Here is a 13,093-nt window from a genome sequence, read left to right on the forward strand (position 1 = left end):
GTAACGAGATTTGCAGAAACAGTCCACTTTTGGTTAACTAAACTAAGAAGCTGCAGCACACACAATTTAAATGATGTCAAAAAAAAAAAAAAGAACAAAAATTATGTTTGCTTTGCAAATGCTTTCTGTGTTCACATTTGAATATAGGTATACCATTCTAGTAATTTTTTTCTATTTCAAATTAAATAAGGAAGTTGCACTGTGATGATCTTTATCAGTCAAGTTTTCCCACACCCAGCTCTGGTATTTGGGAGACTGGTAGGAAGAGACAGAAAAGAAGTTTAATTCATGGTCTGCCTCAGGAAGAGCTGCAAAGACACAATTCCACCCAGAATTCTACCTGCCCCCCATTTCACAGCTGCGGGTAAAGGCATACGGCTAAAGTGAACAGCTTCTTACCAGGTTTAGACACATATATTACCTTGAGAAGGAAGGTACTTTGGCTTAAAAGGTCAACTCTGAGTAGTCTAAACAATGAGATGGGTTTGAAATCAATAAATCCAGTCTGACCTCGAAAACTGCTGAGATGCTTTTCAGGGGCTTGAAGGCTTGTTAGGCAAGTAGCTTCTATAACGTAGGACTCTTCTTAACACACTACCAACAACACATCCTCAGCCTCACAAGAACTGATTTCTAGGCTCTCTATCTATCTCTATCTCTCTATCTCCCTCCCTCCCGACCTCCCTCAAGAATCTAGGGCAAATCTAGGAACAGGGTGGCTAGGGAAGACATATGGGAAGATTAACCTTTCACTCTGTATCCTCTGTACCTTTTGAATTTTGCACTATATGTATGTATTAGCTATTCAAAGTAGTCTTTCTGACTAAACCACCCTAAGAAGAGTGTAAAGAAATTTTAGGGTCTTTTCTTTGGTCCTTTTAGACTTAGCTCTTAAAAAGATTGCATATTTTCTTTGATCTCCACCTGTACATTACTTAAGTGTTTTCTAATACACTCTCACCATCCTATTCACTTCTATCCCTCACATTCAAAGGAAAGAAGGTCGTTTCATGAAATGTTACTGGTTTGTTTGTTGGCTTGCTTTAAGTAATACAGGCAGGACAGACTAAAGGAGAATCAGGAAAACTGGAAGGGTAACAAGGCCCCCCAGGATTTAGTTCCCTTCCACCTCTCCAACATCTCCAACCATTCTCCCTGACTCTGCCCTCCAGCTACACTGACCTGCTTCCTGTTTTTCCTTCTTGCCAAGCTCATTTCCCCACTTGGGGCCTCTATAACTGCTCTTGCCTTTACCTTGCCATTTAGGAATCACTCAACCAAAATTTGCCAACCTGAACCCCTCTGTCATACCACATACTTACTTCCTGACCAGCACCTACTGCTGCCTAAAGTCATCAAGTTCACTGACATTTTTGTCCATTTACTGTCTCTCTGCATTACTATCAAATGCTCCACAAGAGTGAGGGCTTCCATTTTGCCTTGTTCACCACTGTGTCCCCAGAACAGTGTATGACCTGGAAGCAGGCACTCAATACAAGTTTGTAGAAGGAATGAATACATGAATGAATGAATATAAGAATGAACATTTTTCTCTATTAAGAAAGCAAAGATTTCAGGAAGGCTGGGAATCCAAGAATGCAAATAATTTTGAGCAGCTTCCATGTTAATTTTTGAGACAGAAATTCTGAAGCTCGATTCAGGAAAGTTTTATTGGGTGTTGAGAGGACTTTAATCAGAAAGTTGACTTTGGGTGTGTATGTTTTACTATTAAATTTTAAGTATGAGGACTTTATCTCCAAATTCAATTCTTTATTTTTCTTTTATCCACATATTATCTTTTTTCCCTAAGATGGTTCCTTTCCCAAAGATGGTTCTGTTTCATATGTTAACCACCATAAATCAAATGCTTCAAGACTCAACAGTCACAAATTTTACATCATGTTTCTTTCACTTTGACCTAGATAAAGAACAAAATGATGACAACAGGGAAATTTTATGACCATCTCTATCAACCTTCATCTTCAAATTAACTAGTCTTATATTAACTAAACTTTAGAATCTAGGCTTGACATATATTGTTGGCTATAAACCACTATGGACAAGTCATTAAAACAGTATCCACTATGTACTTGACTGTAGTTTGTGGGTCTATTTATTTACTTATTAAGAAAAGGTTGCAGGCAATCAGCAAAAATGAAAATCCCTTTCCCTAAAGTGCTGTACCATTAGGTTTGGGGATCACTACATTATATCAACCACCCAACACAAATCCTGTGAGATGGCAAAGACTTTCAAGTTCAACACCTGAAAGAAATGCTAAGTGTCCTTTCATAGGATGATCCAATAAGATTTGGAAAAGATTTACAACCAAATACATATACTCCTGCTGGGATGATACTCAAGATCATCAGACATCCTGTCACTAAGACATTGAAAATAAGGAAAGAGCTGGGAGACTTCTCTGAAAAATAGTTATCAACACATTATTGGTATATAGTAGCATTCAGTGTATTTTGGCTACTTTCAGTTCCTCCACTATAATGTAAGCTCCTTGAAAACAGGGACTATGTGTGCTTTCAATCATTCACACAGTCAACAAATAATACCCAGCATTTACTAAGTTCTAAGCACTGAGGATATAGGAGTGAATAAAACAGGCAAAAATCCCTATCCTCTTGGATTAGCCTGCTTTCTAGTGAGAGGAAACAGACAACAAACAAATGAATACATATGTCTGGTAGTGTGATATGTGCTGCCAAGAAAAACAGCATGAGAGACACACAGGGACAATGGACTAGTGTTATTTTATATAGGCTAATCAATAAGGACCTGTCTGATAAGGTGAAAATTAAGCAGAGACCAAGTGAGGGAGCAAGCCATGCAGGTAACAGGGGAAAGAAAGAACAGAGAGGCCAGTGTGACTGGAAGAGAGGGATAAGAGTGAGAGGGATAAATGATGAGGTCAGAGCCATAGCAGTGGACCAGATCATCCAAAGCCTGAGAGATCATAGTTAAGACTTTGGATTTATTGAGACAAAACAGTACTGGAGCAGAGGAGTGACATGATCTGACTTCTGTGTTTAAAGAATCACTCTAGCAGCTGCGGTAGAGAAGACTAGAGGAGTACTGACAGACGCAGGTAGACGAGTTAGGAAAAGATAGCAATATTCCAGGCGAGAGAGAATAATACATTAGGCTAGAATAGCACAGTGGAGGTTGAAGAGAGGTTATTCAGGATTTGCTGTCAAATTAGATGTGAGTAGGACAAGGGAGAAGTCAAGGATGACTCCACGGTTTCTAACCTAAGCAACTGGTAGTATGGAGATTTCATTTACAGAAAGAGGGATAACTGTGGGAGAAGTGGGCTTTTGTTGCTGTTTGTTTTTTTGATGGATGGAAACAAGAATTCAGTTTGGGCATTTAAGTTTGAGATGGCTCTCAGATATCCAGAATAAAATACTGAATAGATTGCAGGATAGTTAAGTCTTGATTTCAGGAGAGAAATCAGGGCTAAAAATAGACAAAGTAATCTGTATAAATATGGAATTTAAAGATGAGACTGCAATGAGATCACCTACTGTAAGAGTGCGTGCTGGTGGAGAGAGGGTTTCAAAGATTGTGCCCTCATGCACTGCAATGAAATGAAGTCAGAAAAATGAGGATGAATACAATAGTATTAAGAAGGAGCAACCAGAATGGGAGGGAAGAACTAGAGATGCCCTAGAAGCAAGATGAAGAGAGTGTTTCAAGACGAATGATTAGGTAACATAAGGACTGAGAACTGACCACTGGATTTTGTAACTTGTAGGTTACCTTGAAGAGTGGCTTCAGCAGAATCATAGAAGGGTACCGAGCTAGAATGAGTTTAAGAGAGAATGGGAAGAGAGGAAGTGGAGATAGCAAGTACGAAAAAGTTTTCCTGTGAAAGGGAAGAGAAAAAAAGGATGGTTGCTGGAAGGAATCTGGGGTCTAGGAAGCATTATTTTTTAAGATGGTAAATATTACAGCCTATTTGCCTGGGAATGATAGTGTAGAGAAGGAAATGTGATGAAGCAGAAGAGATGGGACAACTGTAGGAGTGAGGTCACTGGGCAGGCAGGAGGGGATGGGCGAAAATGCAGAACAGGCAGAGGGGTTGGCTTTATGAGGGACCACAGTCATATTTATCTGTGTATTTCCAGGGTCTTGCACAGAGATCAGTCCATTCTAGGGCTCTCAAAAAAATGTGTGTTAAAGGAATGAATAAACACATGTATTCTTGAACAAGGGCCCTTCCTCTTTGTACTAGGCTATGAAGAAAAATACAGATTGCTTCATACACAGTAAATACACAACACTATATTGAGAAATGAGAATCACCCAAAAGCAAATAACATTAGGGCATGGAGTGGAAAAGAAAAATGAAGATTGCTATAAGTATAATTTCAGATCAGAATTCACATCTCAGGAAGTAGGTAGAATGGGAGGTGACGGGAGAAATGTTTAACTGACCAACCAGTATTATTAGGCAGGCACAAGGGAAAGCACACGTGCCAAAAAAAAGCCTCCAGGAAAAACAGAGAAATGAGAGGCAGAAATGTCCAGTCAGATGACTGGATCAGTGCACCTATCGTGATTTTCTAAAAGCAATTAATATTGAACAATGAATGATCAAGATATATTACAAAAGAACTACCCAACCAGCCTGGGATCTGTTGGAAGTCCTTTGTCATGCTTATCATCTCTGGGATTGCCACCTGTGCCTTCCTCTCTAGAGCCTGGAGGAAGGTGTGGTCTGTATTGACGTCCTTCCATCTGCTCCTCTGTGGCATTCTTACTGACAAACACTCAGGCCACCAGAGTCTCTGCCCACTGAGGATCTTCAATGTCAATCATCTTCCCATTCAACCTAGTGAACTCGAGGATCTGAGAAAATAAGTAGCAGGAGCCCATTGCCAAGAGATGCTGGGCTCTTAATGGAATAGCTCAACAAACCTAACACATTTAAAGACTGTTTTGTCCTTTCTTTTTAAAAACAGTTTTAATGCACACGGAAAGCTAACTGAGATGATCCTATCAGTACACATTTTTTCCTTCAGCATTCAAACAGATCCCTTAGGGCCAGCTTTAACCAGCAATGTGATGTCATCTGGTATACAGTTTGTATCACTGGCTTTTCCAAATTAGTATTTCATTCTGCTAGATACTTCAACTCTCATAAATGCCTTCTACAGTCACCCACCCCACGCTGGGGAGGGTACAGAGTACAAGCAAGTCCAACACTAGCGTCTCTCACTTCCTGTCATCGGAGGCTCCAAAAATGAAAAGGAGTGGGGGAAGAGGGAAAAATCTCACTGGAAGTGCGTTAGGAGGGCCAAAGTTGAATAATACGACAAAGATGAATGTCATATTACCCAATCTAGTGCAATAAAATCTTACTCAAGAAATACATTTCAGTCTTCTATATTGTTTGTGATAAAATATTAATTGGAAGATATGGCAAATTAAAAATATAAATGTATATTTATTTGCTAATCTTTGTAGGCCCAAGATTTTGTCTTGACTGTGGATCTACTGCTGAACTGCAAGTTGTCTTTCTTTCATATACCAAACTCATTGTTCATAACCTGTTTTCCAGTTCTATAAAGAAAAAACAAAAACCTGAAAACATTCATGAAGTGATCTATGTGCAGAGTCCTGCTAGACTTTTAAGACTCTTTCCCCATCTTTTTCAGTTTGCTTATCCATATAATTGAGCAGTAACTTCTTTTAGAGATTTGATACTACTGAATCATTCCAAAGAAGTTGAAATATAACACCATCCTTTTTTAATTCAAATTTCACTGGCTTACAGCATATTTAATGACACTGAATAATTATAATAACAAGTACCATAAACATGAACAGATACAGAAATAAATACAACTGACTCTTTGTAAGCACACAATTGGTCGGGAAGCCACACTGTCAGGGTATATCAGATCCAGTGATTAGCACTGTCGAACGTTCAGTGCACCAAACTGCTTAAAGTGTAGGTTGGGTAAGAGAATGTTCATTGTACATCAGGTTCAAAGTACTGTAATAAATATTAGTTATCATTAATGTCTCAAATTTAAAGATTTTAATTTATCAAAATGTCAATCATGACTAGTAAAACTTTTAAGTGGGAGAATTTTCTTGTTTATCAACAGGAAAAGCAGCCAGAGATTTGAAAGAAAGGGAATCCATTTTCACCATGTTGTTGGTTCTGTTTGCTCTTCTCTCTCTCCCACTAGACTCTAAGCTTCCGGCATGCCTGTCTCCTTCGTAACTGTATCACAGAACCTGACACTCTAAGTGCTAAACAAACTTGCTTGGTAAACTTGCTGAATATGTTCACACATCCTAACCTGGATCAGTATTTCAGCTGCTATCACTGCAGGCCTATAAATAAAGTTTTCTGGGGCTGAAATATCTGCTAATATTTTCCATCTAGTTTTCTTTACATTGTATATATGTTTTTTGACACTGGTTAATTAAATTTATAAATCAGGGTCCTATTTATACTTACATTACTACTGTATTAATGCTAATAATAAACTATTCCAAGTTGGCTAAAGCCATTAGTGCCCATTAAAAAATAAATTTGGGTTGAATGTCCTACTGAGTTTGAATTTCACATTCTCAGAATGTGTGGCAACTAATACTTCTAATTTCTAGCACTTCTATGGAGAACATACAAGTTCTCCTGGAACTAACAAATCCTTCCCATCCAACACAATTACATAATCCGAGAGTTGAGCAGCACCCTAGAGATTATTTCTGGTCCAAAATCTCTCCCAATTAGGGGCCACATCAAAAACTACAGCAGAGAGGGATATTTTGGGGGCAGAGAGGGATATTTATCTTTAAATCCCACACTACAGAGTGCTGCACCCATAGTAGGGTCTTAATATACAGTTGTTTAATTGAACTGAACAAATCTAAAATAGGCCCATTTCATTAATTTTTGTTTTCCTCCTAGGCTTTAGTGGTAACATTCACTGAATCTGTAATTAAAGATTTGCATGTATCTTCTACTCATTAACCAGTGTTCAAAAAGGAATTCAGTAGAGGAAACTCCATGGTCAGTCAAATGTATTAACTAACGTTAATGCTAATGTCAATAATAAAACTTTTAAAAGAAAACGAAAAATCAAGTCTTCGTTAATTTGCTTATGATCTATAAAGGTTTCCAATTTATCCAAATTGCTCACGTCCTCAATGTCTAGTGAGATTTTTAACAAAGTCTTGCGTCATTCACACAACTAAATTATATACCCTTCTACTTATAATAGGGGTGCTCACAGACTTAACCATAGTACTGTAGTAAGACATGTTATGATGCTAAATTAGTTGTCCCTCCGGTTAACTGCCTGTGATCCCATCTGATTTCCCATAATATGATAATAAAGAGAACAAAGACTCTGGAGTAGTAAACACCACTAATAATTTTACTTTACTCATATATATTCCTACACAGTACATAATTTACAGCATGGCTCTGCTTAATACTCCTACTACAATGCATCTGTTTTGAGGACTTTAACAACATATGCTAGGACACGATGTATACATTTCCAAATCTGGTTCCCTCTGTTTTGCTGAAAAGGAACACACAGATCCCTCAACAGCACCATTAGTGTTTTCTTAATTTTTTTCAGGCAATAATTTAAATTCCCACTTCCTCTTAAATATCTCTAGAGAGACGCTCCTGCCAATCCATCTGTCTCTTTCATCATAGCTTTTTTTTCATAACTAACGGGTCAATTTCCTCCCCCCCCACCCCATTTCAACACGATGCACTGTACTTGCAGCCAGCCTTCTACTATAGCCCACTGCTGAAAGCTGGACTATAACATATTGAATTTCACAGTCCTTCATTGTTTCCAGTTTAACTGCCATTTTACCACCATGCACACGAGAAATGCGTTCCCACAGGCATCTTACGAATTTCCAAAGCGCTATTCATTGTGGACTTACAAAATATGTTCCTTCTCCGAATTCCCTTTATCACCACAGAAAGGCTTTGAGAAGCTGAGATTCTTTTTTCTTTTTCTTTTTAAGTACCCTATGCAAAAAGAAACTGATTCGAAGCATTTCTGTTTTGCTAGCACATTTAATCCTAAGGGCTTTCCTATAAGGCAAGGGAGGAATGTCAGGGCAAAGATCTTAAATACCACTTTTGGCCTTACCAATTAAAATGAAAAATTTTCAGCCCACAAAGATTATCTTATCAAATGTCTCTTCTTCTCAGGCCACACAAAAGGGCTATCCAGCGCACTGTAAAATAAACAACTGGCTTTGGCTTTTGCACAACGCCCTAAATCTTCCTAAGAAGACCCTCCTTGAGCTCACAGACTCACATAATCCCTCGGTAAACCCCAAATCTGCCAATGAAGTGGTCTATTTCTCTGCCACAAAGGGGCGGCCAGCGCCTCGTGCACAGCGGCCTCTGCACACATGTGCTGTGCTGACAAGTGCAGAGCTGCCCTTCCTGTATTCAAAGCTGGAGGCCTGGACCGAAAGCCAGACTCTTTCCCATCCACTGCCTTCTCCCCAGTGACAGGCGGTTGGCTCTAAAGTGCCCCGGCCGCAGGCTGGCATCACCCTCGAGCCGGCCGGTGCCGAATGACCACGCTCAGACCCATTTCCCTTCCTCCCACCGTCCTTTTTCCTTCCCTCTCTTCTTCACCGCAGGAAATTCCGTCGGAACTTCATTCCGGCCGGGCCGAGCGGCCCTTCCCGGAGCCCGGGCACACAGTCTCCCGACAGCAGCGCCCCCCGTGCCTCCGCCCCAGGCGACCGCCGAACTCGGCAACCCCAGGCCCGGCGCCTCACCTCCTCCTCGCTCTCGCTGCGAAAACACAAGCACGCGGCCCGCTTCTTGTAGCCGTCGCCGTCATAAGTGCGGGTCTGGTTCGACTTGAGCTTCATCATCCTCCGGGCCCGGGTGGGGGTGCCGTGCGGGTCGCGGGAGTGGAGGGTGGGGAGCCCGTTCCGGACGGCCGCGCGCTCGCGCGCGCGCCCCCGACTCAACCAAGGGAAGGAGGGGGAGCCGCTTATCCGCTACACAGCTCCGCCGCTGGCCCGCCGCAGCCTCCTCATTCCCCCCGTCCCAGGCCCTGCACCACTGTCGCCCTCACGGCTGCCGTCCCCGATGCTGCCACTGCCGCCGCCCCCTCTGCCGCTACCACCCCCGACGACGACCGCGCCGCCATCTTGGGCGCGCTGCGTCAGCGGCGTAAAGCCGCGCCGGCCTGCGGGACGGCCACGCGCTCGCAGCGCAGACCGCGTTCGGGAATCGAACCCTCCCAGTCCGCGCGGCGTAAACGAGCGCTTGAAATGAGCGAGCCGCGCGACTGGAGGCGGCCGCTACGCCAAGAGCGTAGGGGTGGGGTTGGTACGGCGCGCACGGAGGAAGCCGGGGGTGAAAGGGATGCGGGAGCAGGGGCTGACCATCCTGGCTGAGGAACGGGCCCAGACGGAGACGCGGGTATCCAGCCGTGCTGCTCGGCTGGAGGGAAAGCGGGACATTCCCAAGGTCACGCCGGGACCCAAGGTCAGGCCGCCCGAACCTCGGCCTTGCCTGTCCATCTGGGAGGGGGTAGGGAAAGGTCTGGAGGAAAAAGTAGGGTGCAATTAAACGCAACAGAGTGCAACCCGAGATGCCCGGAATTAAGCACTGCGACGAAATAGCGGAGGTGGAGATGGAGAGGCAGGAACGTAGCGGGGCGGTGCACGTTTCACTGACAACCATAAGCGCTGGAAGTCTTACGCGCTGGGGCATCTAGTCCATTAGAAAGAACAAATGTTTATCCTGCAATTTTTATTCGTGTAATAAAGCAAATGCTTCCTCTTAAGGTAAACACGAGGGCCAGTAACACACACACACACACACACACACAATGTAAATCATAAGGCATCATTTCTGGCAGTAAATGAGGAGTATACATTGCGGATGTCAAACAAATTCACCAGGGAAATATATACAGCCAGACACTCTCTAGCAGGGAAAAATGGAGTAAGACCTGTGAATGTAATCAGCAGCCCAGGCCAAACCTAATGTGCCAATGCCTCAAACATGTCAAAAATCCTGTGTAGGATTTGTCTGTAAATTGCTTATTACCCTTTTTGAATTTGCTTGTATTTGGCATAGTCAAAAAAGATCAGGATTTGAAACCAAACAAACCTAGGATGGAATCTCCATTATATCATTTATTTACCTCTGTAATACAGATAATAAACCTACTTGGCACCTGGCACATAGCAGGCACCAGTACATTGCAATTAGTATTATTGACATTTCACTCAACCCTTACCACATGAGATGTGGAATCTCAGTTAATTTTGGTGAGTCCTCATAACAGAATTCACAAATCTTGGTCATTTTAGTTGTCTTTCTAGCTTTCTTCTCTCCATTATGTCTCTAAAAGAACTCTACAAACGAAAGTTCTGATTGTAGAAATACTATAATATACACATTGTCAAAAATTTGAAAAATACAGAGGGCCCAAAAATACTAAATCATGGATATCTTTGAGCACATTCTGTAGAGATCTGTATCCTGCTTTCTCTCCATGTCATTAAGTTTTTTAAATACCATTTCTAATTACTTCCTAATAGTCCATTATAGGGATGTTCCATCAATTATTTTACCATTTTCCCATTGGTAGGTTAGGTTGTATCCTCTGTTTCTTTAGGACAGCAGTGAACATCCTTATATATAAATCCTCTGTATCTCAGATAGTTCAAGATAAATTCCCAGAGGCAGATCCAAGGGGTAGGAATATGTTTATGGCTCTTGCTGCCTGTTACCAAAATTTTCATAGAAAAGTTGTAGGAATACAATCACACTAGCAGCTGGCCAGCTACACTGTACTATCTCCCACTTTCCTAAGGTTGAGAGCAGAATTGCAAATGGCATTTCAGATTTCAGTACATAAGAGTAAAGATAATAAGCAAGTTAGATTGTAAACTGCCTTGAGGGCAGTCTTGTGTCATTTGCCTTCATATCTCCATCTCCAAACACAAGGCCTTGTCTAAAATAAGAGCTCAGTAAATGTTGATTAAATAGATGGATAGAGGTTTTCATTGGTTTCTAATAACTTCCTCAGCTTTTATAGGCCTTTTTAGTCAAAAGAGCCCACACATCAGTCTCAAATCTCTTGCCTTAGTAGGAATAATTATTTTTTCTTGTTCAGAAGACATTAACCAAGGGATTCCAGCCTTTCCTGGAAGACAATGGTTAAATACCACATTACATTTAAATTCATTTTTAAAATTACACATTAGTCCTCCATTATCCATGGTTTTGCTTTCTGCAGTTTCAGTTACCTATAGTCAACTACATTTGGAAAATATTAAATGGAAAATTCAAAAAATAAATGTTTTAAATTGTATACCCTCCAGAACGTGAATCATCCCTTTGTCCACTGTCTCCACGTTGTGTACACTTACCCTCTGTTAGTCACTTAGTAGCTGTCTGGATTATCAGATCAACTTATGGTATAGCAGTCCTTGTGTTCAAGTAACCCTTCTTTTACTTAATAATGGCCCCAAAATGCAAGAATACAGCAGATCCTCAAATAATATCCTTTCATTATAACGTTGCTGAGGTACAAAAGGAACTTAACTCCCGTTTATATCAATTAGCCTATATAAAATGGTTTTGTTATGTATCTTTTTGCTTAAAGTCACAGAACGACTTTAAGGGATGACTTGCTGTACCCATACTGGCAATTCGGATATGCTAAGAGAAGCCATAAAGTGCTTCCTTTAAGTAAAAAGGTATGTATGTACCATATAGCAAAAACATTGAATATAGAGTTTGATACCACCTATGGTTTCAGGCATCCACTTGGGGTCTTGAAATGTATTCCCCACAGACAAAAGGGAACTTCTGTACTGATTAAAGTATTATTCCATTGGTCTACAGCCATGCTACCCTGAATGTGCCCAATCTCATCTGATCTCGGAAGCTAAGCAGGGTCAGGACTGGTTAGTATTTGGATGGAAGACCACCTAGGAATACCAGGTGCTGTAGGTGTAAAAATAGATAAATAAGTACATTATTCCAGTTAAATACTTCTTTGTAACTCCTGCAACAAATACCTAATACGTAAAATGTTGCCTGTTTCCTTATGACCACAGTAAAGAGGTATCTCTTCAGTCGCCTAAGCCAGAAACCCAGGAGTCATTGATGTATCTCTTACCTTCTGTTGATAATAAACTCCATTGCTTCTGCCTTCTTGACATCCTCAACCCCAGACCCTTCTCTCCTTGTCTTCTGCCATTATTTCATTAAAATTCTCCCTCTTGCTGCTTCTTGGCTCCCATCCAGACCTCCCTTCAGCCCCATTCACCCACTGCAGCAAGAAAAATCCTTCCCAAATACAGATCTAGGTCATGGCCTTGATTAAAACCCACAGTTGCTCCTCAGTGCTTTGAAGTTAAAATCCAAATTCTTCCAGGATATACAAGACTCTGCAGGAGCTAGCAACTGCCAACTTTACCCTATAGTCTAGTCATTCTGAACTACCTACAGTTTCTTGAACCTCTAGACAACCTTCCAAGTTTTGAACATGCTTCCCTGTTATATGGAGGGCTCTTCTTCCGAGACCCTCACACACTGCATTGTCTCTGCCCTCCCACCCAGAGAGGCCAAATTATATTCGCAAAACTGAGATTAAAAGTCACCTCTTCCTGAAAGCCCTCCCTATTGCCTCTATGCCTTCTATTGACCTGGGTTTGTCCTACTTTATCACGTTGTCACACAGGGTTGTCATTGTTTTCTTACCAATCTCACATTTCAGACTTTTTTCTCCCAGGCTTTATTGAAATAGATAATTAGTTGCTTCTATTTACATTGTACAATTCAATGAGTTTTTTTCAATTATAGTTGGCATACAATATACTAGTTTCAGTTGTATAGCGTAGTGATCAGAGATCCACATGACTTGGAAAGTGATCACCCTACTAAATTTAGTACCCCTCTTCCCCCTTATTACATTATTAACCATCTTCCCCATGCTGCAATCTACATCCCCATGTCGATTCTGCATTTATCCATTTGTACCTCTTAATTCCTTTGCCTTTTTTTGCTGTCCCCAACCCCCCTCCCATCTAGTAGCCC

General features: G+C 41.3%; 1 protein-coding gene and 1 pseudogene across 3 annotated transcripts in view; one reads left to right on the forward strand and one right to left on the reverse strand.

The window, feature by feature from the left end:
• NUDT3 (nudix hydrolase 3) overlaps positions 1-9,198 on the reverse strand; it is a 92,360-nt gene extending 83,162 nt beyond the window's left edge. Inside the window, exon 1 of one of the 3 annotated variants that reach the window (XM_023538512.1) lies at positions 8,800-9,198. In XM_023538512.1, the coding sequence (XP_023394280.1) occupies positions 8,800-8,898 (99 nt within the window). In that variant the 5' untranslated portion in view covers positions 8,899-9,198. The remainder of the gene's footprint in view (positions 1-8,799) is intronic. The other 2 variants (XM_023538511.1, XM_011373489.2) reach the window with 2 other exon arrangements.
• Positions 9,199-11,888: 2,690 nt separating this feature from the next.
• On the forward strand, positions 11,889-12,007 carry LOC111747510 (annotated as a pseudogene).
• The last annotated feature ends 1,086 nt before the right edge of the window (positions 12,008-13,093 follow it).

This window comes from Pteropus vampyrus, unplaced genomic scaffold (genome assembly GCF_000151845.1).
Source record: "Pteropus vampyrus isolate Shadow unplaced genomic scaffold, Pvam_2.0 Scaffold225, whole genome shotgun sequence".
Classification (NCBI taxonomy): Eukaryota; Metazoa; Chordata; class Mammalia; order Chiroptera; family Pteropodidae; genus Pteropus; species Pteropus vampyrus.